Source organism: Suillus paluster, assembly GCF_016628075.1.
Source record: "Suillus paluster strain FC165 chromosome Unknown EDB91scaffold_26, whole genome shotgun sequence".
NCBI classification, from domain to species: domain Eukaryota; kingdom Fungi; phylum Basidiomycota; class Agaricomycetes; order Boletales; family Suillaceae; genus Suillus; species Suillus paluster.
In genome coordinates this window covers 368,235-394,249 of record NW_024537586.1, presented here as the reverse complement: position 1 = coordinate 394,249, position 26,015 = coordinate 368,235, and the positions used below count along the sequence as shown (strand labels likewise).

The 26,015-nt window shown below is 44.9% G+C and overlaps 5 protein-coding genes across 5 annotated transcripts; 2 read left to right on the top strand and 3 right to left on the bottom strand.

Moving 5' to 3' along the window:
* The first annotated feature begins 933 nt into the window (after positions 1-933).
* On the top strand, positions 934-2,922 carry EDB91DRAFT_364564 (uncharacterized protein). The gene is made up of 16 exons (XM_041327012.1): positions 934-1,103; positions 1,156-1,237; positions 1,299-1,312; positions 1,373-1,481; positions 1,532-1,549; positions 1,605-1,630; positions 1,683-1,708; positions 1,763-1,800; positions 1,852-1,876; positions 1,938-1,949; positions 2,004-2,019; positions 2,075-2,215; positions 2,265-2,324; positions 2,383-2,410; positions 2,464-2,521; positions 2,575-2,922. Exons 1-16 carry the CDS (start codon positions 1,039-1,041, stop codon positions 2,820-2,822), a joined length of 966 nt encoding a protein of 321 aa, XP_041177185.1. The 5' UTR covers positions 934-1,038; the 3' UTR covers positions 2,823-2,922.
* A 2,307-nt stretch (positions 2,923-5,229) lies between these two features.
* EDB91DRAFT_1237383 (uncharacterized protein) lies at positions 5,230-7,937 on the bottom strand (the record flags this gene model as incomplete). Its single annotated transcript, XM_041321583.1, has 9 exons — positions 5,230-5,553; positions 5,593-5,609; positions 5,658-6,137; positions 6,285-6,500; positions 6,528-6,810; positions 6,832-6,894; positions 7,000-7,397; positions 7,451-7,748; positions 7,797-7,937. The coding sequence occupies 9 exons, from the start codon at positions 7,935-7,937 to the stop codon at positions 5,230-5,232; spliced, it is 2,220 nt and encodes a 739-aa protein (XP_041177184.1).
* A 3,262-nt stretch (positions 7,938-11,199) lies between these two features.
* EDB91DRAFT_1248547 (uncharacterized protein) lies at positions 11,200-13,727 on the top strand (the record flags this gene model as incomplete). Its single annotated transcript, XM_041322950.1, has 6 exons — positions 11,200-11,259; positions 11,313-12,053; positions 12,109-12,300; positions 12,541-12,657; positions 12,704-12,901; positions 13,515-13,727. 6 exons carry the CDS (start codon positions 11,200-11,202, stop codon positions 13,725-13,727), a joined length of 1,521 nt encoding a protein of 506 aa, XP_041177183.1.
* A 983-nt stretch (positions 13,728-14,710) lies between these two features.
* On the bottom strand, positions 14,711-16,106 carry EDB91DRAFT_1082176 (uncharacterized protein; the record flags this gene model as incomplete). Its single annotated transcript, XM_041315466.1, has 6 exons — positions 14,711-14,820; positions 14,927-15,090; positions 15,133-15,267; positions 15,328-15,362; positions 15,436-15,599; positions 15,677-16,106. The coding sequence occupies 6 exons, from the start codon at positions 16,104-16,106 to the stop codon at positions 14,711-14,713; spliced, it is 1,038 nt and encodes a 345-aa protein (XP_041177182.1).
* Positions 16,107-24,650: 8,544 nt separating this feature from the next.
* On the bottom strand, positions 24,651-25,247 carry EDB91DRAFT_1053349 (uncharacterized protein; the record flags this gene model as incomplete). The annotated part of the gene is made up of 2 exons (XM_041313741.1): positions 24,651-24,826; positions 24,878-25,247. Coding segments are annotated over 2 exons (546 nt in total), but the record flags the coding sequence as incomplete, so codon positions are not given.
* Positions 25,248-26,015: the final 768 nt, after the last annotated feature.

Sequence of the window (26,015 nt, the reverse complement as noted above, 5' to 3'; positions counted from 1 at the left end):
CCAAGGCAGTGTATTCGTGAAGTTATCGGTGTTCTTGATCTGTCCCCCCTCGGGACGAACGTCATCCTACCATGTAAGCTAGTCTCCCGTAGTCATATGCATACCTTGATAGAAGGAAGACCAGTCGTTCATGTACAAACGAGGGGACTGTCCGAACTACCTAAGTCTGGCCCTCATCGCCGCTGCACTACCGGTCGGGCAGCACCGGCGGATTTCCTACTATGATGTCAAATCAACAACCGTTGAAGAAAGGCCGTCATCATTCCTTCTATCAATTTGTTAATTTGGCATATGATGGCGCTCAGCGGGTACTTATGTAGTTCCAGTGATGAACTCCACTAGTACTGATATGAGATATCCTGTAGTACAATTACCTGTTCATAGGGTCATCTCCGGTGAGGCTGCTGTAACTTTCTGGAACACGATGAGGGTCGTCCCAGCCGCAGCGCTTCTTCTTCACACATGATGCATGATGTTGGAATCTGGAAGCTACTCATATTGCAAGTCTCCCGAATCTTGTACGCACTGTGCTGACGTCCAGCTCCTTCGAAGCACGTACTATGGCAATTTCCTCAGCGAGGTGCTGTCATTGTTGACCCATTCTTCAAGTAACGACTTTCGTAACTCGAAAACCATTGTTCGCGATCACTGATAGTTGACGCTATCGTCGGGACCATCGCATGTTAAGCCTATGTACGTAGACGCATTTATGTCGCCCCAGTTCATGAACAAAACCGCAATGCGCCGTCTCATTACGCCAGGTTATTTCAGGTTATTTCAAATCACTGCACGCCTAGGCCTCGTTTCCCGCATGATATACACCAGTTACATCATAGAAGCTGTTCTCATTCGGTTCCCATGCGTCTTCGTTGTATGGGTCTTATCAGGGGCTGTACACTCTATACCCTATATGAAACAAAACAAGGTTAGCATCTCGATGGACGGCATCACTCTCAGATCAAAGTACTACAAATCCCGCGTTTCAAACCGCCTTATAGCTCTCGCTCGGGAGGTATTGATTCTAGCACGACATTTAACATGGCGCAACTCGATCTGAACAATACCTTCGGTGCCCTTTATATCGGCGCTACTCTTGGTTCAATGTCAGTCTGATGTTCAATATGTCGATGGTTCCTTGCTAACTGATCTTGATAGTTTTTTTGGTTTGAGTAATGTCCAAGCATTTCTTTACTTCCAGGCACACAGGCATTCGGGAGTCACATTCTACAAACTGGCGGTAAGTTCCTGTGTGCTAGAATGAAAGACGGACCCTCATTATACTAACGCAACGGTTTAAGGTATTCTGGCTCTGGTAAGCGCTTTTAGGGCTTGTTACTGGTGCTACAGTTGACTCGGTAATCGCACTTGCTAGGCTCCTCGATGCCTCGCATGTCGCTATGGTTAATCACCTGATATATTATTATCTGATCATCAACTACGCAAATCCGTCGGTACTTCTTGAGATGGTGTGGAGCTTTAAGGTGCGCAATGATCTGGACTCACTGTTCCTTTCTGATCTCACCACCCGCAGGCGCTAGTACTCCTCGACGTAAGTTAGAACAAGCGAGCTACCACGTGATATGCCTCATTTCATGGCTTCTCAGGTGCTTATTGTGTTTAGCGTGCACCTGTGAGTATTACCTCGGCCAGTATATTTTATTTGCTGATATACTTTCGTACAGTCTGTATGTGCAGCGGATATGGATAAGTATGCATCCGCCGAGGCCACAATCACACTGATGAACTGACCTGATCGTCTTAGTTAGCAGAGGAAGAACCCGAATTTTGCCAATGCTCGTGGTAAGTGCTTGTGCCATAGCTCCTCTTCTGTCAGTCTGAGAAAATCACAAGACGGTACTCGTCGTCAGTACCCTAGGCAAGTATATAGATAATGTTGTGAAGATTTCTATTGACGATAACGCATCTCTGTCCCGCAGGTGTTGGCATCGGTGAATAACATGCAAATTTTTGTAGATTTGTTGCTGACCCCTATTCCTTTCCAGCTCTGCTCTGGGTCATGTAAGTCAAACTCTCGCTGCAGCTATTGCTTTTCTCACCAAGCACATTAATCTAGATTCAAGTGCCATTATTTTTCGGACCTGGAGAGCATTCGGTGGTCCCTCTACCTAAGTTTAGGCATCACCACACTGGTTGACTTCCTCATTGCTTCTTTATTGTGTCACCTCCTTATCACTTCGAAGACGGGGTTCACTAAGTATGGCTTTTCCTGATGTTTTCTCTCTGACTGACATGCAGTCTCGTAGAACGGATATGACACTTCGGACGCTCGTGAGATACACTATAAATACAGGGTGCTTAACGAGGTACGCGTCTCGCATCGTTTCTTTCACCAGCCTGCCTCTGATTCCCAATTCTCTAAAGTGTGTGCTCGATAGCGTGTATCATTACGGTGAGTATCCTCCATAGTACTTACGATATCATGTGACTCATTACCTCCTGCAGGACGCACTAATGCCAAACAACTTCGTCTACCTCGGAATCGAGTTTCTACTGTCCAAATGTACGCTTTGTCAGCTTCGTATCGCATGCAGAAAGCTTATTCGATGCGCTCAGTATACGTGAACTCCTATATGGCTCTACTGAACGCGCGTCAATATATGGGGTCGGATGAAAGCCCACACGCTTCGCACAACCGACCTCCTCGTACCTATCTCCCAGAGCTACAGGTCAATCTTAATGTTTCGCAGGACAGATCTATCCGAACCTCCGAAACGGACAAGTTCCAGTTATCTGAAAGGGCTCTGGAGCACCCCTCCTACTACCCTCCTACCGTGGTCCGCGACAGTGTGTATATCGATTAATGGAGGATTCAGATGGGATGTGTCCATCCCATCAAAGTAGTCGTAGGAATGGAGTCGTTCTCAATGTTGTTTTTATTTAGCGGCCTAGTGCATCTTATGATATCATTGTAGCTTTTACCAGCAGTATCACCTCATGAATGAAATCGTAATGGTATTTTTGCATGATGTTTGATACCTCTGTAGCTTCCTATGCATAAACTTACCGTTGTGTAATTATTGTTAGGTCTCGGGTCTGTCCCTTCTTGGGACGAACGTCGTCCTCCGATGTAATATTCATTACTTGCCACCGCTGGCCTTCTGAGCGCGACGCCACCAGCCGGGCAGCACCGCTGGATTTCGAGCAACAAATTTCGAACAACAGAAAAAAGACTGTCATCATTCCTTCTATCAAAATTTTATTAAGGTTTGTTGGCATCATTAGATGCCCGCTCGGTGCTCTACTGATGGACCATATCCTTTGCATAGCACAATCGGTCATAAACCATTAGTATGTCAATTCTCCGATAGTCTTAACTTGCACTGTACCTTAGGCTTCATCCTGTGCACTGTACCGCGAGTCTCCCGAATCTTATACGCGCAGATGAGCGGCGCTGACAGCTCCTTCGAGATATGTACCCGTGAGACTTCGCTGCATGGGTCTGGTCGATATCAAGCGCTGGATGTTATATGATACTATCATGACTCGGATGAACCAATCAACAATGATAGCTTCTTGATGGGCGCATCATTGTCAGAATGTATAAATCCCGAAGTGTTTCATGACCGCTTTATATCGGTGCTACTGTTGGTGCACATCAGTAAATTCACACATTGCTTATTTCAACTTATTTGGCACTTATCCCTACTTTTGTCACTTATCAATAATGGGATCTACTTATTTTTCTTCAACTAGCCACCTGGGCCCACCACCCTCAACTAGAGTACACCAAAATATTTGTTAGACTATAGAAGCTCATTTGACAATATCAAAACAACCACATTGGTTGTTTTAGTCAAGTGGAAATGCCAAAACAGTAGCAAGAAGATTTTGACTTAAATGCTTTCCCTAGGCAGCTACACTTGAGAAGACTATATTCTATCATTATCAAACATGTATTTGATAGGTTATCAGCAATTTGAAACACTCAAGTGGAGGGTGGTGGGCTGGGGTGGCTAGTTCAAGAAAAATAAGTAGATCCCATTATTGGTAAGTGACAAAAGTAGTGACAAGTGCCAAATAAGTTGAAATAAGCAAGGTGTGAATTTACTGATGCAGTGTCAGTCCAAGATTCAATATGGCAGTTGTTCTTTACTAACAATGATCTTCATAGTTTTTTTTGGTCTAAGCAGTGTTCAAGTGTTTCTTTACTTCCAGGCACACAAGGACTTGGGAGTCACATTCTACAAACTTGTGGTAAGCCCTTGTGTACTAGAATGGAAGGTAGGCCTCCAGACTGTGATATGCATGTTGAAGAATGTCATTGATCATTTTGAACATCTGATGGTATATTGGGCCATATTCCTTGGCGGAGAACTTGGGATAAGATTTGCCATGACTGTTTTTGGCAAGGCCGTCAAGGATGCAGTTGTACTATAAAAACGTCAATGCATGATGTCAGGCAGAGGGGAAGAAAGTACTGCGGCAGAAACCAAAGCCAAGCATGAGATGGGCAATTGCTTGTGAAAGATATCTGGTCTCTTCCATGCAATTTGGTATGGCCCTGTGTAAAAGAATCCAATAGCAGCATCATGAAGGCAGGGATGAGCGAAGTTCCTTGTTTTACCCTAATGATTTTAATGTATGTTATTGCAGTCGGCGTACAATCACTCACCAACACATCTGATCCAAACTGTAAGGACTCAGATTCCACAAGTAATTGCGAAGCGGCACTTTGGACCCACACTGCACATTCTTGAGCAGGGACTGACACAGGGGGAATAAGTAAGTATGCAAGAGGTGCCAAACCTATGGCAGTTTTCTTTAGTTCCAATCGCCAAGTTGAAAGATTGTCATATAACTTCAATGGTATCAGCGAGACATTGTGAATTAAGAGAGCGAAACATGTACCAATCGAGCCATGTTACACTTTTGCTCTGGCCAAACCCCTGGATTGCACATCAGTAAACTACTAAACCTTGCACAGTGTTTGCTAATTTTCACAGCTCTCACACATCTACAACTTTAGCCGCTCATTGAGTGCTCACTTTGGGATAGTCCAGGGATTGATTATGGACTTGTTACAGACTCGAGTTTTTTTGGAAAGGATAGACTAGCCGAGATATGTAACGATCTGAAGGACCAATTCACCGTCCGGCAAGATGAAGATACCAGATTATTGAGTTATCAGGTTATCAATCAAGACTCAGATCAAGGATAAGATTGAGAATTGTAGATAGAAACATGACTGCGCAAATTGGTATGGTAGGACTAGATAAAATCTGCATGCAATGTGTGGTACCACTCTTTATCAGAGAATGCATTGAGATAAAAATTATTGTAGTGTTCAAGAGACGTTACTGATGTAACAGAGCGATCCATTGTTGTCCCATAGATGGGTATCAGTTCTACTGCGTGTGTAACATCGACAAGCCGTACTATCTTCCTGATCCTTGTGTGACTCAGAGAACCATCAGGCATGGGATAAAATGAACATCGAACTTGGTACATGGCAATGTGCGGCTCAGCTTCAGGGGGCGCAGCTATTTCAAATAGCTGAACATACAGAAGAGGGTCCTTGAGGTCCACTGGTAGCTGCGACCCTTGTGGTGACAATGCAAAAACCATTCAAACTTGAGCGACGCACAGCACTAAAGCCAGATCAGTACGTGGAATTGAGCAGAAACTTGAGAACTTACCAGACTGCAGGTGAGCATTTGTAGGTTGGAGCAGAACAATACCACAGTTTCCAAAAGGATACATATCAGATGGTGGATATGCCTGAACTTGCTGGCTCGGCATGATGTTGCATGGACAAAGTTGGGAATGGAGTTGAAGCCTGAATTTGAACCAAGATTTGAGGAGGTAACTGTGATAGAGTGAGTTCCGACCCGATACACTGTCAAGATACTGTGAAAGGACCTTTGGAAAATCTGGGAGATGATAACGTTGAGCGAGAGCGGTGGCTGAATGATCAGCAAGATCATGAGCGATGGTAACATGAAATGCGGTGTTGGCCTCGCTGGAAAGGATGCCTTTGAGAAAGTGATTACGAACAGGGTGAATCACCTGAAAATGATGCATCTCTTGCGGTGCAACATGCGCTATCCAACTAAATGTTGGATCCATATCAATTACTTCGTCGAACTCGTTATCCATAATGTTGATGAGAGATATTCCTCATTCATGCAGGAGAGCATATAGGTCGAATTGTCTCATCACGTCCTCGTGGTTAATGATGTTGATGATCTGCTGTGTGAACGTGCCTCATTGGTGACTTGTCCGTTGGAACGGCATCTTGCAATGCGTAATCAGCAGTCGTTCACTGACATCCACGGAATGTTGTATGATGGTGCCCAATTGTTGGATTGAACGAGCGAACAAATTGAAAGACTCAAGTTTGGGGATCTGAAAATGATTGATAGGGCCAGAAGTTCCCGTGTGAGCTTCCGCCTCTAAGACAAAGTGTTTGTAGGAATGGAATTCATTCAGGGAGGACACCATGCTGTTAAGAGAGGAGGGGGTGAAAGTGGGAGCTTGTGCTTTGTATATGAAATCAATTAGCGCACAGATCACACAAGTGAACCCAGGAGATGTCACACCCACAATAGTGGGGACAAGCATTCGCTGGATGTCATGATGCTCGTGTCCAGTCATCTGGTTCACATGGGAGACACCATCGCTGAAATGGCATGTCCCAATACGTTTATGCTGGCTGCAGAACCTAGCATTGAGCTCGCTAGCGCCTATCACCTCCTTGCACCACTTCAGTGCATGGTCGAAAAGAAACTTATGGCATGCATGCAGTAGTTCTGGGACGAGGAAAATTGAAGGGTCTGCAAACCTCCAGTCCTGCCAATATGGGTGTTGAACGCCACTGAGACAATACTGCTTGGCCAATTCCTGAAACTCCCGGACCTTCCAGGGATTGGTAGTCTTGCAAAGCTCATGCAGCTGTTTTATTGTATCCAAGCCATGACAAGGAGGGTATGTGATCCCATCGCCGAACTGTGCCTGTGTGGCTAGAGTCGTTGGCAAAACATTTTTCGAGATGCATGCAATCATGAGTTGCTCGGGAAGATCTGCAATATGGGCAGCGAGTGGTGTGAATACGTAACACCGGCAACCCATGGGGTCTACCATGGGTTTGCCCACCTGAGCGGCAACCTTCAGATTTTGCAAGACCAGATCCATACACTTATGCCAGACATGTGCCTCCAATAATCCTGAAAATTCGCTATTCACCACATATTCTGGGACTGGAATGTATGTGATGCACGCCCATGTGTGCAAAGTGGCCTTCATGCAAATTTCGGAGTGGATGTTGTTGATTGTAAGGAATGTTGGGTGCATCTTGAGTGTGCCTGTCTGTTGGGTTACTGGTGTCTTGTTGGATGCAAGAATGATGGGCACTATAGTTGCACTAATAGGTAATTGATCTTAGAAGTCAGTTGGATTAATGAATTGTTTATGCAGGAAGTATGAAAGGCACTTACCTGAATTTCGGACACATGTTCACATGACATCCACTCTCCATATTTGCGCTCGCCACTGTCGTTGATTTCATAAGGATCGTATTCCATATGGTTGGCAAAGATTGGATTGCCAAAAATATTGTGCACAACTTCTAGGGCATCTCGCCAAATGAGATTGATGGGGTGGGTAGTTGTATATCCATTAGTATGGATGGGCATACACCGCCATCTAGGGGTCACCAGTAATGTGTCCATGAAAGTGAAGAGTTGTTTTGTGTTCTTGAAAGATAGCGGCTGCGTCGCCTCTGAAACCACCTGGAAGAGTATCATTAGTACAGGCAATGTAAATTAGTTCAAATGAACCCAGAGAAGCTTCAGAAATTGGGTGATCTGTCCCTGATTCAAGTTGTCACATAGAAATTTTGTGAGTTCCCACTCTGCTCTATCTGAAAATGGGTAATATGCGTTGTGCTCCCGCATTGCCTCAAAATCATCTTTCTTCATTCATTCAAAAGTATTAGCCTTGCCAAGATCATGGATGTACCCAGATTTGGGATGGAATTGCCCTTGCCGCAGCTGGTTCTCTGATGTTTGGGGGATGTGGAATGCAACTGGAGGGGGGATCAGCCGCCGAGAACATCCTAGATAGAGACCCTAGTAGTCAGTGCATTCAAATTCAACAGTAAAATATTCGGACCTGGATTGTCAGAAAGATGAGCACATATATCATCTGCAGAATCAAAAACATTAGAACAGACGGGACATTTGACTGATTTGTTGAGACTGTGTACTTATCAACCCGACTGAACCCAGAATCTAGACTGATCAGAACTTACTCGAGGCCACTAGATCAATCATAAGGGTGACTGTTGGGACCAGGAGGATCGTTTGGGTTCATAGTAGTACTACGACTCTATGAGTGTGCGTGGTGTGCAGGCCTTCAAACAACTTTCAAAAGTTTACAAGTCTTTCAAACTCAGATGCCAGTCAGCCTATCCATCACTCACTCATATGCTGTCCCACCATATCTATCATCATAGCTACGCCACCAGTGACTCCATGAGGGGATCTTCCAGTACTGTATTGAACCGTTCCCTTAGCCCCACAAGCTCTCAAACTTACGTGGAAGTTTCGTCCTCCTTCCACAAAGATAAACCGAGCGTCAAATCAGAACACGTCATGGATCTCTTTAGCCCTCCAAAAGTACACTCCATTCCATCATCCCCTTCTTGAGAGGCGAGGACTAGATCCCCTCTAATATCCCCAATCAAACCAAGGTTTCACCCATATTTGAAAACCAGGGCAACCACAGCTGCCACAGCTCAATTCACGATGAATTCCTTGTGAGGCGAGACTGCCCATGAACTGAACCCAGGAGCTGCGTTGATGGTGACATTTTCCGCAAATTTGATTAAACATCGATTAAATCAAATCTACAGGCCAAGGAGGTTTTCACGTGTGGTCTTGCAGACCTGCCAGATGACATGCTACATGAAGGTGCAATGGCACAATATGCCAGTTGCGAGGTAGCTAGACATGAACTTGTGACAGCTACTTGGAAAGTTGAAGAAAATGCATGCTGGACAAAATTCCTTACCAGTGCCTTGGCGCACTTGAAGATGCAACATGACTACTCCAAGACAGATCTTGAGATCTCGAAACAGGCCTGTACTAATTGCGGGGTGAATGACCTTTACAAAGACAAAGCCTTCCACGAGTATTCAGCTACTCAAGGGACTCTGACGTTGGTGGTCCTCCAAGAACAAGCTTGTCAATTGAAAGAGTATGTCGAGGTGCGAGGGGCAGATGCAGAGGATCATTCAGATGGCAGCCGTTCAGGTGGCAGTGACTATGCACCAAGCAAATATGACAGCCCTACTTTTGGTTATGACGGTGTAGGGAGTATCCCTATGCTAGGCTCATATCCACTGCTTTTCCGATGCATCAGGTGTCCATCCGACGTCCATCCAACATCTATCCATTCCATCCGATACCCATCCACTTTGCAGATGACAAGCGGATGCCTTCGGATCTCCCCCTAAAGCTCGCGCATCCACTGCATCCGTCCTGTCCATGTCCATTCTACCTCATTGGTATGTACTCACACACATTTCCTTGTTACTGACTGAACACAGACATATCCTCTCACACTCCACTATTTTCCGGATAGCTTATGGCACAGTCTAGACTCGCTACCTATACCAAGTGTTCCTTGAAAATACTGTACCCTATAAGCACAGAAGTTTTCAAAAAATACTTCATGTAACTTCCTCCCACTTTTCCTTCACCTTACCAGAAGATCACTTTGACTTATACCCACTATCCATCCAACCTTTAATGAACTTCCTTCAACTTTGATTCACATCCTGTCTGATCCACAAGTATCATCCGCTCCATCTGATGAATCTGTACGTTTCACATCCTATCTGCTTCTTCCGCTTTTGCAGATCCTTCATCCTATAGGGTCACTTTAGACAGAGACTAGTATTCCCAAGTAGCAATCCCCTTAAGGGTCGAACGTGCTTGTTCTCAAGCGAGGCAGCAGGCAGCAAAGACCCAACTGTGTAGTAGATCAGATTCTCGCTGTTGCACTTGTTGTACCCACAACAGTATTACCTTGGAAGTTTGAATGTAGTATGCATTATCCATTGCATATCTTTTTCCTCATTTTTCCGAAACTGTTGAATTACATATGAATCCTTGCAGTGTGTCATGTTTTGTATGCATGTGTATTACCTGTATGTGTCATATACCTGATCCGACTGCTCCAATATTAATATCTGCTCCGCTTTCCGACCACCTCCGCTCCATCTATCCTCTGCTCCATCCAATCATCGTCCACATTCCACCCCTACGCCTCCACTCGACCACCCAACCGGTCCCCTTCCATAACGTCTCCATTCAACTGGAACCTCTTTCCCCTTTTAGATATATACTTTCCCCTTCGGTACATAGACCCTTACCTCTGGATCACCGGTAATTCTCCTTACCGCTTGATCACTGATCCGACGTGTACATATCAATATCTGCTCCAACTTATGTCTTCGCCTGTGTAAGTACTTACAAATTATATCCTTGGTACATAGCTTTACAACATAGTTATCCTGGTCACTGCCTCCTACTTAGAAGTATATAACATATCCTGTACTTAGATATTTTCCCCAGTCTTAATATTACTTGTCTTCTTGCAGTTTCTACTTGTCAGAATTCTCAGGAGGACCTTGCCTCCTCCGGACACAAGTTTCACCTTGTTGTCACCTCCGACCCTCTGCTCCAACTTAGAGCCGTGCTCTAAGTCTTCTCCTTACTTCTCCGTCCCTATCAAGTATTCCCCCTGCTCCTTTCCCCCTTCCGCATTATCCTCCACCTTCTCTGCTCTGCTCCTAGTTGGCCCACCACTAGTAGCACTTACCTCCCGACCCTCAAAGCAGACCTAAGCGGTCCACTCATCCTATTGTTGGACAATGTCAGATTCGCTCCAAATTCGGGGCACGTACTCAGCTAAGGGTGCAGCACAAGAGCTGAAGCCAAGCCCCAACCCCTCCGCTTCCTGAGTTGGCATGGTACCTAACAGTATGTCTCATTGAACTGGTTCATAGTAGTGAATTTGTCTTGAATCAATTGTCAGTTCCGTCCATGTGCTGATCATTATTATACATTTGTGCCCGTGTGTCATTGGTGAGTAAATTTGAGTCAATGCACATGTTACTGATTCTCGAACTTTATCGCAAATTAGTGGACTTCTCACTGATCTGCAACCATCATCATGCCCCCAAAATCCTCCCAAAGCAAGAAACTGCGACACAAGAAAACACAAAACACTCGGGTACGAGTTTCTTACTTTAAAAGAGTACTGATCTAATATATCACGGGCCACAGCAAATCCAAAAACCAGCAAGGAGAAGTAATGAGAACCCCTGTTTGAATGCAGACAACAGCCAAGTGGGACGCACAATTGAGCAAACAGAGGATCCAGGGTTGGAGTATGACAAAACAGTATTGGTCATGCATGAAGAAGAAATGTTGGATTTCGAGTTGAACGACTTCAGTGACATGGGATCAGGACACCAGCAGCCCCAAATTCAGCCCCCATACAACGACAACCACGACAACCAATACCCTTCAGGGTACCATGCCCCATTCCCACAGCAGCCTCAGTACACACAAGACCCTCAACCTCCATACGTGCCTCAAATGCAACATGTTACCTTGCAGCCGCCACATACACTCCCGAACTATGACCCACATCAGCAACATGTTCCCTTGCAGCCGCCACACACACTCCCAAACTATGATCCACATCAGCAACACGCTCCCTTGCAGCTGCCGCACACACTCCCGAACTATAACCAACATCAGCAACATGGGCCTCAGATGAACCAGGCCTCATCCCTGCAGCACACCATGACTGTGGCAGACCTCTTCCTCACTTGCTCCATCAGTGAACCACCTCCTCCCACTGTGCGCGGTGCAGAGCGCCTCAGCAGACACCTGCAGGACCCACAGGCACGACCCATCCGTCCATCACCATATGCCCTCCCAGGGCTACGCAAGGTGACAGTATTGGGCCCCTGTTGTCAGCACGAGCATTACCGTGGCAAGTGGCAAAACACAGGTGTCGTTCATGTGCATTCAAACACATCTCAACCCCACCACTCACCTTAATTCTAGCTAGGCCAGAAGCAGCACAGATGTTGCTCAGAAACGCCCCATGGCAAAAGACCTACCACCCCATCCCCATCCCCTCCCCACTCAGTCTCATAACAATGGCAGTTCTGATCCTCATCCTGGTCCCCCTCAGCAGGAAGCACCAGACAATCCTCAGGCTAATCCCCCCATTCCCATACCTGCTGAGCAAGTTGAAGAGGTCTGCACCAGTGCAAGGTCAAAGATGCGATGAGCGGTGCTGTCAGAAAATGGGATGCTGTCTAATGATGCTAATATCATCATGGCACATGCTGCATTAGCGGATGCCATTGCGAGCACGCTGGACACTCACACAGGCGAATACTACCTCCCAGACATAGAGACATTCATCGTGTCACTCACCAAAATCACCAGCACCGTCTGAACGACCATAAAATCTGTTGCACGTGCTACTGTGCAGCACAAGTACGAGCTCAAATTCCATATATGGGATACATCGTCAGAAGTCACGCACAAGTTATGGATCATGCCTGTGCTCACAACACACTTGCAGTGCTTGTTCACCTCCGAGAATATGGTGAGTAATTTTGTACTGCTAATGGGCTGTCCTGACAATTAACCAGATGCTCGATGGTGTTTTACAATCTGTCCCTGTGCTCGAACATGATGGACTCGTTAGTCTCGTCATCAAGATCTTGTGGACCCATGGGTTTTACAAAGACATTGATTTTGATGATCTGAATGCACTTGATGGAGTCATTGCACTTGCTGCGCAGCACTCTGCTTGGCACTTTTGGAGTACAAGACTGGTGTATACCAATGTATCAATTTTTCAGCAGCGAAGTCAGGGGATACTTATTGGAGCATTCTCACTTACATGTCAGACAAGATTTACTCCTGTGCTGAGCTCGCAGCACGTTTCAAGGTGTTGAAAGCAAGGATGAAGGAATGCAGAGAGGCAAGGCTGGGGTTGTAGTAGTACTATAGTAGATGCCCAATCATGATAACAATGAGATCGCGCACGATAAAGCAATAATTAGTCTGATTGTTCTGTGATCTTTATTTTGTCCGAAAATCTATCATCAATATGATCTCCACCAATTGGCAAGCCACATCACTGAACCATAAGCATTAGTAACAGATCAAACTTCTTCCACTACTAAGCGAGAACTTGGGTGTTTTACAGATGCAGCACCACAGAACCTCACAGAACTCAGCAATGCTGATGTAAGTCATTGTTCAACTTGTCGAAAATTTCAGAAGTCTTTGTTCTACACTTTGACTCTTAACTTCTACCTGCACCACTGCCATCCTTCAAGTAAGTCTTTTATTTTCTTTATTTTCTTATTACTGCTTGCTTATATTTACCTTAACCACCCTCTCCCACTCTCTTGGCACAGTTGGCAGACTCAGCACTAACTACTTTGACCTTAGTTTATCCGTTCCCCAGCACTGATGGGCCTCGCGCCCTCTCCTCTCGTGCTGTCTCTCGTGCTTGTATTCCCTGTCTCTCACCCTGTCTCTCGCCCCATCTCTCACCTCATCTCTCATGTTCCCATGCCCTATTTCTTGCCTGTCTCTCATGCCCCATCTCTTGCCCCGTCTCTCTCGCCCTGTGCGACATGCCATCTCTCTCACCCTGTGTGATCTCTTGCCCTGTCTCTTGCCCGTCTCTCATGCCCTGTCTCACCTGTCTCTTGTGCCCCATCTCTCGCCTGTCTTCTTGCCCCATCTCTCACCTGTCTCTCATGCCCCGTTATGCCCCGTCTCTTGCCCATCTTTCTCACCAGTCAAAGGTGTGTTTTTTATGTATGTATGCATGTACATTACTTACTAGTATTTTCATGCTTGTTTTGTGTTTGCACTTGTTTGTTCGCAGCGCGCGCAATAGGTGCATTTTTTCTTTTTCATTTATATATACATTACTAACAACTTGTCTTTATGACAGCGCTATCACGACAATGATGGTGACTCAATGACACAACACAACAACAACATGACAATGACGAATGACTACGACTATGATGACGACCCATTCTCTTGCACTCTTGCACTTTGATTATCTCACATCCTTACTCACTGTTTGTATTGATGAGTCCAGTAGAGTAGTTGCTTCTTTTGCAATCCATTTGTTTAAATTTAATTTTACATGTTTGAGTTGAGTTAATATAAAAATGAAAAAGCGATTTCTAATATGTTTGGGAAGGTTCTGTGTAACTAGAGGGCTACTGTGGAGCTCTGGGAAGCTCTGTACAGACCATTGTGGTTTACTGATGCAATATGAAACAAATTAACTCAAGATGGCTTTCTGAGCTAGCTGAGGCATGAGGCTAGTACAGAATATAGTGTTTGCACGAGTGAGCAAGGTGGCGCAGAGCCTCTTGCTCCTGCCCACCTCACAGCAAATCCTCAAATTCCTTGCATGCAGTTCTAATCTCTAAGCTCTCACTCTTTTGCACCCACCTGCCACGCCCTCTCTCAGGACATGGGCAAATGCCCAACAAACAAGCAAACAAATGTCTTGCACAATCAATTGTGCTCCATTTGCCTGATGCATAGTGCCCGCTCCCTAAGTATCACAAACACTATAGGTCTCCTGTTCGGGCCCACCCACCGTCACACAGCTCACCTTAATACTCAGGCTCAGATCCTTGTTTCTGCCCGGAAAAGCCCTTTGGGCTCTTGCCTAAACTCATGAACCCTTTCCAGCTCATTGGAGCTTGAAACACCTTCTCGCTAGCTTGAACTCACTTGTAGTTTTGTGATCATAGCACATAGTAATGTTACCCTTGCTTCTTAGTTAGCATCACATAGCTATAACGTGCATAGAAGAAACAAATACTTACCAGCTTCAAATTTTTTTCCTTCCTTGTCCCAAGCAACCAAAGTTGCAATGAGAACTTCAGTTACAGACCCTGGAAGATCCTCAAAAGTTGGAAACAGGTTCTTAAGCATGTGTTCCATGCAACATTCTCCTTTGGTGTGCTCAAGGAAGCTTTTCCAGTGCAGCCTGTATCAAGCTAGTGTAGTGGGTTTGGGCCCATCATCTGACTGTTTTGTCTTCCTGTTTCTCCACAGAGCCTGCTGGTTATCAGCATGCTCGGCTAACTGATGAAGAAGCTTGAGGGTTTCAGGGTCAGGAAGGCATGGCTGGCCATTTTTCTTGTGGTGGTGTGCCAACACGTCACTGGGCTTCAAGGTATGCAAATAATATGAGCCTCATTCAGAATAAAAACCATCTGCTCACCTCAGAACATTGTACCTATTGTTGCTGTTGTGCCCCTGCCAGGAAATTCAGAGAGCCCTTGAACACAAAAAGAATAAGCGCAATGCTGGTAAATCCACATCAGCATACCTGGGAGTCATTGTTCTGCTGGATGGACAATGAGGATTGAGAGTTTGCTGCAGAGTTTTTATTGAGATTTGTGTGAGCAGTTGTGTCATCTTCATCATGAGAGTACTGAAAATTGAATTCAGGCGTGAGATAACGAGTGACTTGAGGTTGTGAAGGTAGCAATTCTTTTGAAGCCTGTAAAATTGAAATCAATGAATAGGGAATGACATTGGGTGGAGTTTAGCATAATGAAAGAAATTACCTTGATGATCATCATGACATTGGTACTGGTTCTCATTGGTGTGCTCATCCGACTCGTCCTCTTCCCTCTCCCCATCCTCTTTCCTATCCCTGTCCTCATCCTTGTCCCCATCCTCATCATCATCCTCATCACCATTGCTGTTGTCGATGCTGCTGCTTTTAGCCCTGCTGTCCAACAGCTTGGATTCTTGCAGCCCAGATTGATGCCTAATATTGTTGCCCTCCTCAAACAGGGCCGGATCTAGGTGTTGTTCCATCAAGGTAGTGTGTGGCGGTACAATATTACACGGGGTTTGACCACTGGCTACTTCCATAGCATGCTTCTTGACAGCCTTCAATCCAACAGTGACATGTGGATTGTTAGTGTCTTGAAGACTACGTTCAGTACTGGGAGGGATAATGAAACCAAACCTTCCACCAGGTTGCTGCATTGAAAAACCAGGACCTGTGTTATCAATGCTTGAGGCAGGACAATTGGTAATAGCAAGTGAACTATAAGGCAGAGGAACAGCCTGAATGCAGACATCAACATCAGTAAAAATGAGTATTTACGGTTGTTCCACTTGGTTCCACGTTGTTCCACTTAGTTCCGTGTAGTGGGTGAGTCAGATATGAAGGTATTGGAACATGCAGAAAGGTACTGGTAAAATCCAGGGAATATGAGGAATACGGGCCTACAGTGGGGAAATTCCCCACATCGGTTTTGCCACATGAATTCCAGTGTAGGTCAAGATAAGGAATCATCAAGACTTTGACCTGCTTATATACAATAGTAAGTCAGGGTCCAGGGTCTAGGGTAAGTAAGTAATATGTCCATATAAGTATAGATAAGTGTCCATGGGAATACACACAGTGTATGCATGTTTAAGGGTCTGTGAGAATACACTAGGTATCAGCATGTAAGTAATATCTGAGGACTTGCCAAGGATAGATCGAGATTGATCTCAGATAAATGAATAGGGGTGTGCACTTGTGATAAGGTGAAGTCAGAGAGTAACCCTAGATAGGGTGATATCAGGAAATGGTGACACTGTGACATAGTGTCAATTGTGAAGAGGTGAAGATGTGAAAGGGTGAAGAGGAAAATGAAAGGTGTCACAGACAACTGTAACAGTTGTCAGACAGCTGAAGACTGATGCATCGAGTGGTGAGTCTAAGTTCAGCTGGTTGCGAAATGAACAGATGAATTTGACAGTGTAAGGACAGCATTTCTTATGTTTTAAGGTATGAGGTGTGAGGTTTTCTGAAGCCTTAAGCAGGGCATTTATCTGCATGTAATTGAGGGCCCAATCTAGGCCATGGAGGATGTGCCATGCTCGAATGCCAATCACATAGTTCAGGATCGTTTTGCCCAAGTAGGAACTGGCTACCAAGATGACGAAGGCAGCAATGAGAACTGAAGAAGCGGGGGCATGATCCAGTTCTGGAATTGCACGAGAGTTGCAATATACATGGTACACACAGAGGTTAGAGCTGTAAGACTCGTGGGTGCTCTTGGCCCATGTATGGCACATTACATCTTAGATGCAGGACATATCGTCTGTCATGAGGGAACTTAGTCTGGATCTTGATGAAAGTGGGATCCAGAGACAAAGGTGGTACTTTGCTGCGCAGTGTGGTCATAGAGTGGAGGGCAGCAGATTAAGATCAGGCAGATAAGCTGGTGCAGGTTAGTGAGTAACTTCTGTATGTTCTTTCAGTGTGAGCAGGGACATACTATACTTGTGACATTTGGAAGAGTTCTTCTCCTTGTCACTCAAGTGTTTGGTTCTTGAGGATGCACTTGGTGTCCTGGTGCACAGGATGTGCTTTGGGGGGTGTGAGAACCATGATAGGATGATGGGGACCTGTGCACTCATTTGTCTGTAGAGAGGTGTCAAAGTTGACAATGAAGTTCCTGATAGCAATGTGGGTACAATAAGTCCTGTGAGGGGTAGGACAATTGTTGGGTCTTGCTGCCTGCTGCTATACCTGCAAGGAGGTGTACTCGACCCTGGAGGGTTTCTTGACTAGAACTAGGTAGTGCTCAGAGAGAATATAATATCATGATAAAAGCTAGTCACTCCAGACTGATGCTGGTAACTGGTGAAAAATTGATTGATTATCTAAGCAGTAAAAATGCGAAGTCAAGGTAAGGAAAGTGGTGTGTAGGAAACTAAGTAAAAACCCTAAATACTAGCCCAGCCAGATACTAAACCTCACAGTGGGAAGGATAGGAATGGGGGGGCAAAAGAAAGGCATGTGGAGGGTATCTTCTGCATAATGGGCCATCTGCAGGGTTGAGAGTGCTAGGGATATAGCACATGAGGATGAGACATGAAGTGGATTGAGTGGCATTGTGAATAGTGTTTTAAAGTCCAGTCCAGTCCAGTTTTTTGACCATTTTTGGAGGCAACCAGACCAGGACTGGTTTTTTTGATCCTGGAATATTCCAAAAACCGGACTGGACTGATGGCAACCATATTTTCATGCCATTGCAAAGCAAAACCGGTCCAGGACCAAAGACCTCATCAATACGAATATTTTGAGCCTCTCATCTTGTCAAATGGGTAAGATTTGAGCAAGTTATGAGCATCACAAGACAGGCTCATATGACTTTTACAAGCAATTATTGAAATGCTCATAACTTTCCCAAATCTTGACCGTTTTTCATGATCTGACCAGTGATAAATGTGCCTCAATTAGCACTATCATACACTATGATATAGGCTAGAGTTAGGGTTACAAAGACCGGTTGCAACTGGTTTTTATTGGTTTTTCATTTTTTGCTGATGGGAGGCAACTGCAACCGGACCTGTCCTGAAACTGAAGGCAACTGCAACTGCAGTCCAGTTGCAACCACTTCCAGTCTGGTCTGGCAACTGGACTTTAAAACACTAATTGTGAACGTGTTTGAAGATGGAGTTGGTGGGGTGGTTACAACTGCATCCTTTCCACCATCTCTCCACAACTCCTTTGTTATCTCCATAAACCTTGAAGCAAGGGACTAGGTTGGGTTGTGAGGCTTGTATGATGCTGAGGACGAGAAATTTGAATCTGACTGCTTTGGCCCAACCAATGTCATGGCCGTTGGCTTTCCACTCTGGTATGAGGTGCCAGGCACACCACCATCCATTGATCCAAGTTGTGATGCCCACGCCTGAGCTAGTATCAGAGAAGATGTTGGGGTTGGTGATGATGCAAGGGCCTGGCATGGGCCTACTAACAGTGGGTTGGTGAAGAGTCATGGACCACCATCTGAGGTTGGCAGCACAATTTCTAGGTGGGGTATGAGGCATGAGAGGATGGGCACCAAAAATGGAGAGCATAGCTTCCAATTTGGTGATGTAGGCTCTACCTGTGAGAATAATGAATGAAGCATGTAGTAACTTGCCATGGAGTTTCTGTACCTCAAGTGGAATGTGATGGGGTTGGGACTCCCACACTGATATGGCTTCCAGGTACTTTTTCTTTTTGCTGTCTGGGATCTTAATGGTAATGGTTGTCAAGATCCCATATGAAGCCTGTGAATAGTGGGTTGGAGCGAAATGAAATGTCCTTGGAAATTTCCCATGGGTGCCTGTCTTGGTAGATATAGAGTTCATGTTATCCATATAGAATGAGAATTTAGGGTCTTCAGTGGACTCTTTGGGAGAGATTAAGGATGGGGAAAGCATAGTCCTCATTGTACTCTTCTGGCTGGTCATTGGGTAGAGTGGCACCTTGATACCATTTTTGACTACCATGGTCTCAGATGCTTTGGGCCTAGACCCTGTACTGTTCATTGTATTTATCTAGGTACTCTCGCAAGATGTGGGAAAAGTGGTCATCAACCCATTTCAACAGAGGGCTGATCCCTTTGCTATGGAAGATATTGGTACCCACATCTGCAAGTCCTCCACAAGATCCAGTTGCTGATGAGCATCCAAAGCAAAAACTTGTGTCAATAGCAAAGTAGTCCTTGCTTGTGTGGATGATGAGTCCTGCATACTGGGACAGGTGGAGGGGAATGGTTCTATATGTCTCTGTGTTAGGTACCGTGCTTGGACAGAGAAGCAGAGGGGTTGGGGCTTGACTTCAGCTCTTGCACTGTGCCCTTAGCCAAGTACATGCCCCAAATTTGGAGTGGGACCAACATTGTCCGACAATAGAACAAGGGGTCTGCTTTGGTCCGCTTTGAGGGTCAGGGAAGTAAAGGCTTCTAGCAGCAGTCCAACTAGTAAGTGGGTGGAGAGGCGGAGGAAATAGGTTGGAGGCAGAAGGGATCAAAGGGGATTGGAGGTAAAGTATTTTTTGGACAGAGGGGAACAGAGGTGAAGACTTAGAGTGCAGCTCTAAGTCAGAGCAGAGGAGTGGAATCAACAACAAGGTGAAACTTGTGTCTGGAGTTTGAGCAAGTCTTACAGAGAATTACCACAGTAGAAACTGGGAGAAGACAAGTAATATTAAGACTGAGGAAACCTACAAGCTAAGTACAGGATATTATATATACTCTAGGTAAGGAGGCAGTGATCACTAATACATAGCATAAGGCTGTGTGCTGAGTGTACAGTATGTAAGTAAGTTTACCGAGAAAAAATACAAGTTGGAGCAGATATCAATATGTACAAGACAGATCAGTAATTGGATGACTGTAGAAATAACTGATGATCCGAGAAGTAAGAGCTATGTACTGAAGGGAGGAAGTATATACCTAAATGGGGAAAGGGGTCCAGTTGAATGGAACCAATACAGGAAGTAAGCTGACTGAGGCGGCAGAGTGGGAGTGCTGGGGTGGGGAATGAGCAAAGCAGAAGTAAAGGGAAAGCAGATGATAGGATCGGGCTGGGCAGATATCAATGATGTTAGAGCAGTCAGATCTGGTATATGACACATGGTCCTTTTACAGAAACATAAACATAGAAAATCACATTTTGGACATTTTTAATGTTTTTAAGCATCTTACCCTTGCATACATGGTCCACCTTGCCTATATATCAACATTGGTACATATATACATGCATTGTGTGCCAAGGATCAGCTCAAAATAGGCCGGAGGTTTGAGCTAGTGTATATACTTTTTATTTTTACTGATAAGGGGCCCATATGTCATATACCGGATCCAAGCACCTCCAATACCACCTGTGAACATCCTACTGCTGGTCCGAACCCCTGGTCACTGAAGGACATCAATGAATGCTTTATCAGGATGTGACCCCAGAGAGTCACCATAAAGGATCTGTGAGCTTGAAAAGCCAATGACTGTTGCCACCCAGTAATTTCCATTTATGTTGGTGACAAAACCAACAATTGACTTTCTTCCAGACCCAGAGGCGAGTGCGTGGCCTAATCCATAAGCTCAAGCAAAACAGTTTCATCCAAGTGTGTATGCCTCAGACTCTCTCTCCTTGTATGCTGACTTTAAGTAGGCATGAAAGTACAGACTCTCAATTTCAACATTGGTATCAGGTAGATGTCGTTTGATGCCAGTTTGGAGGAGATCCAACATCTGATTCTCATGCACATCAAATAGCCAATCATGTGTTATATATGTGGTGAGATGGTGCATGGCTGCATAATTTTCGAAGCCTAGGACATTTCCTGACCAGGGCAAGCTTCCAAGCAAGTTATAAACTTGTTTGATCAGGTCATGAGTGTCCTGCCTATAGGCTGCTTTCCATGAGCAGCTCCAGCTCTCCAGAATGTGCTCTGCTTCAATCCAGTGCTGATGGCAGTTTCTTCAAAGGTGAAGGACCTCTGCCCAATAGGTAATCACCCACAATGGCAGGCAAGTTGTACTGTTTATTGAGGTATGTGGGCATTGAACTGAGACCTTTTGTTGCTCAAGGGTAGCTCAAAGGCCTTGATCAAGGAGTTTCTCAAGAAGTGAGAAAGGTGGCAGAGGTATAGATTTGATTTTGTTGAGATCTTCAACATTTGGCTGATCATGGCTGAAGTAGGCTTTCACAGAGATATTGCAGTTGATTTTTGAAATCACTGGAAGTGGGAATTTCAAGAAGGTAATGATTGATAGGGATGGATCTGGAAGGAGCTCAGTGATAGCAGTTGAGGGAAGCTGTAGTTGGTGAGGGATTTTGGTGGGGGGCATGTTGTATATGAGTGCTATGAAATATTCAACTTGAAGTTGATCAGACTCAGACAGTGGCAAAATTGTTGCTCATTCACAACTCGGATATTGCTTGGGCATCTCTACTTTACTTACTACATGGGTGACAATAGAAGATGTGCTTAGAGCTGTGGAATTCATGATCTGGCAGTCAAAATTAACATGGTTGAAATTAACTTTTGCCAAAATTTTCTGCACTGTCATGTGTCACACCCTCAAATGCCAAGGTGATGAAATGGTGTAGTGTGTCACATGTCACAGGGGGTGCCGAATCAGGGTGTGGTATCAGAAGGCTAAGAATAACTCAGTAACAAGTGATATATCATTGGGTCCATTGCTCTTGTGCTTTAACTCAAAGGTAGGGATGTAAGATGGATTGACTTTGATCACAGTAATATGATACACCATACCCCCAGGATATTGTGTTTCCTTGACCTTGATGGTGTGGATGATGACGAGTAGTTTTGGATGTCCTAGTCGTGGTCTTGCATTGATTGCCTTTACAGTTCGTTTATGGGTACAAAACACTTTCGCATTTTTGCCCCTTTGATAGGTAAGTGTTCCAGGGCATTCAGAACATGTTTAGGAGCATACATGAAGAGATTACCATCTTTATTTGACCCCCTGAAGCGCCCTACATCAATAGGTACAGTATATGCATGGAAAAATACAAAATAGGTTCGCATTTTTTTGTTTCTAGCTATATAAACTTGAAAATATTGTCCCCAGCATCTATTTAACAGTAGGAACAATGTATAAGGAGCTCAGAACCATAGGACAAGATCTTGTTGTGTAGTGCATCCCCCCTCTCCTGGTGGTTTACCCCCTGTGAAATTTTTTCCTGTAGGACCGGACCTCAATTGAGGTAGGGGGTATATTTATATGTATATCTGGAGTAGATATATCATATAGCTAGCCCAGGACACACACAGGATCCTTCTACAATAACAAAAACATAGAAAATCGCACTTTTGACATTTTTGATGTTTTTCACCCCCTCACTCTTGCACAAATGATCCAACCTGTTCATATATCATCAATGGTACATGCATACATGTGTCATATGCTAAGGTTCAACTAGATGTAGAGCAGAAATTTGACATCTGATGTACAGGAGGTATTTCTACTGCTTAGAAGCCTACATGGTAATCAAGCCTATGATAAGTTATTAGAGACCTATGATACCTCTCATATATGTCCCTGGTGATAGCCCTGAAACTTTAGAAAGATCCATCAAGGATTGACTGAATTACAGGCAAAATGACATATGTGTGAAAAGTGATAATTGACATCTTTTCACACAAAGTCACATTTATATATGATACAGGTTGAGGATTTCATTAAAAATATGTAGGATAGATAGTAAACTACCTAGGAAACCTATAATACCTAGTGCCCTGAGGATAGAGGGTGGGTGGAAGGGATGTAGTGTAATTATGAGTTGACCCATTGAACAATAAAGTCCTACCACTTGTAAGCATGCGCTTACACTGATTGGACACCACACCTCATTTGTCTGTGTTTGGCTGCTGATGTTGATTCATTATATATGACTCATTGCTGATGCACCTGTATCTTATCTCTTACCATACTGCCAAATCCCATAAGCTCATCCATGTTATCTCTGTCCGATTGCATGTTAGTGTTTGCCGTCTACTGTGATGGTGTTCCACTTTTTTTTAACGTTCAGCTGAGTGTTACTGAATATGTCTTTTCTCACTTACTGTCACCTTCACCGTTCTCCTGAACCAGCTGTTGGGTATTGACCGCTGGTCAACCTATCATTGTCTAGATGACAAACTGCCTCTCTGCCACCCTCAGAAATCTGTACCTCTGTCTGTCACGACATGTAGTCGTGACAAACTCTTGGCAGCACTTGCCGATATCCCACCAGCGACCATGCTGCCAACACGTGTACCGACACCACCCATCTCTCTCGACTCATCCTCTCAGCCGTCAGCCTTGACTTCTCTGAATACCACATGTTCGCACTTGCGAATTGACACACATATATCCACAGACTCAGATGATTCCCACCTTGACAGTACGCCTATCATTTCAACCACCTCAAAGGCTGCGCATGTCAAACAGTCATCTGCGAGCAAGCTGCCATTTCTCACTGCAGGCAAGTTGACCCCCAAGGTACTGCACTCCTGGGAAATGGGCTGCACCCAATTCTTCCTTCATAAGGAGGTCAAGGAGGACAAAATGGTAAAGAAGGTCACTTGGGGCATGCAAGAAGCTGTTGTCCAGGATTGGTACAGTAATGATTGCGAGCACATTGACAAGCTCACCTTCGCGGAATACATGACTGAAGTCCACAGTTACTGGCTCCCTTCTGGATGGTCCGATACTGTTTGATGCAAGATGTTGGCGTCTACTCAGGGACAACGCCCCTTCCATGAGTAGGCTGTTGATATCCAAAGCCAAAACACCCTCCTACGTGGGACAATGTCTCATCTTGCGGATGTCAACATTCTGTACCACCTCAAATCTCACATGAACTCCAAACTAGCTGCTGATTACCATGCTGAGAATGTTACTAAAATAGACTTGCGCAAATGGATCAAGAAGGTATGCTTGCTTGACGAGAAACGGTTGTGTTATCTTGTCTGGCAAAAAGAAGCAGTAGAGGCAGCCTTATATGGAAGCCCAGACACTTGCGCTCAATTACTAAGCTAAAATTACTATATATGGTAGTCAGACCTCTAACACCACACTTGCATATTTGTCTGTGTTGAGTGGTGCATACCTAGATGAACGAAAGTGGTGAATGTCAATGGCATAGTAGCAATGTTCAAAAAGTTCAACAACAAGTTCAATATACAAAGTTCACATATAATACAACTTCAACGAGTTCAAATGCAATCAAGAAGAAAAACTCCCAAGTTTAAGCCTCAAATGTCTTGAGCGCAAACCCTGGCCATCTGCAGAAGTCATTGCAGATGTGACACTTCTCAAATTCACTAACCGCCTTGCTAATGTTCCCCTCCCCGAATATATCGTCACTGTCACTTACTGATGGGTCCGTCATAATTTGTGGGTCTGTTAAGAGCCCAGTATTGCCTATATTGCGGTAAGAAAATTGAGTAGGAACAAGGGTAGAATACAAAATACCTTGATAGTCAGAGATGAAAGCAAGGCCACTGGTTTTCATATACTGTACATGCTGCGTGAAGGCCAGAAATAATGCAAAGTCATAGCCATAGTCTTCTGGGTCAAGCAGCGGGTTTGGGTCCATATTATGAATAAACTTGGTGAAATCATGACCCTTATCTCTGTCTCCGCAATCAATAACTTCCTCAAGGAGGAAAACTGCACGTGTTGTACCAGTCTTCAATGAAGGCTTGCCACCACCTGGAAAGAAAGATAGTGCAAGGCCGGCCTTGATGAAGCGTACATGTGGGATATTGAATGGTGGAGACTCGGATGTGCTGGCCATAGCACAATCAATGAAGTCATAGACAAGACCTAATAGGGCCTTCGCCTAGTATAAAATGTTTGCCTCTCTGAATAGCTTTGGCATCTTGTCTATAAGTGTGAAGTGTCCGATTCTGAAATCCATACTAGTAGCAGGCACGCCTGGTGGATGCACCCTGTAGAACGGATGTTTCACAACTACATTGTGAAGTGTCTCAGACCCAAGACCTGCGCTGCAAGGGAGCATCAGCATGAGCCGTCCTTTATGGGCTGTTTTGAATCCACCTATCCCAATGATGCCATCAGTAGATGTATCAATGGTCAGGTGGCCGACAGATGAATCAACAGTGTCAACAGAAAATGAGTGGTACTCGGGATATTCCAAGAGGTCACTGAGGGATCATGTAGGGATTGAGTAGAAATGGATATTTTCGTTCTGTAACTTGCCGACTGACACACAAATGAGTGACTTGAACACGTCAAGAAACTGAAACATACCCTGCATGACATTTAAGTCAGCGCCTCCCCCGATTTTCAAGACCTGCTTGAGTTGGCCGCGATTTGGAGAGCAGAGTTGAAGTGCAGGAGGAATACTCGATTTCCGGGGGGGGGGGGGGGTGACATAGTACCAGAAGTAGAAATTATGGCCCGCTCATGTGTTTGCTTAGTGGATATAGCAGTAGTAGCAGACACCACAGATGCCCTTCGTACTGGTGAGCTTGGAGTGGTAGACATCTGTGGTACTGATGAAACAACATTGGCATTAAGCTGAGGGGTGGTTGTAAAGCTGCTCGCAGTGGTAGGCACCTGTAGTACTGGTGAAACAACATTGGTG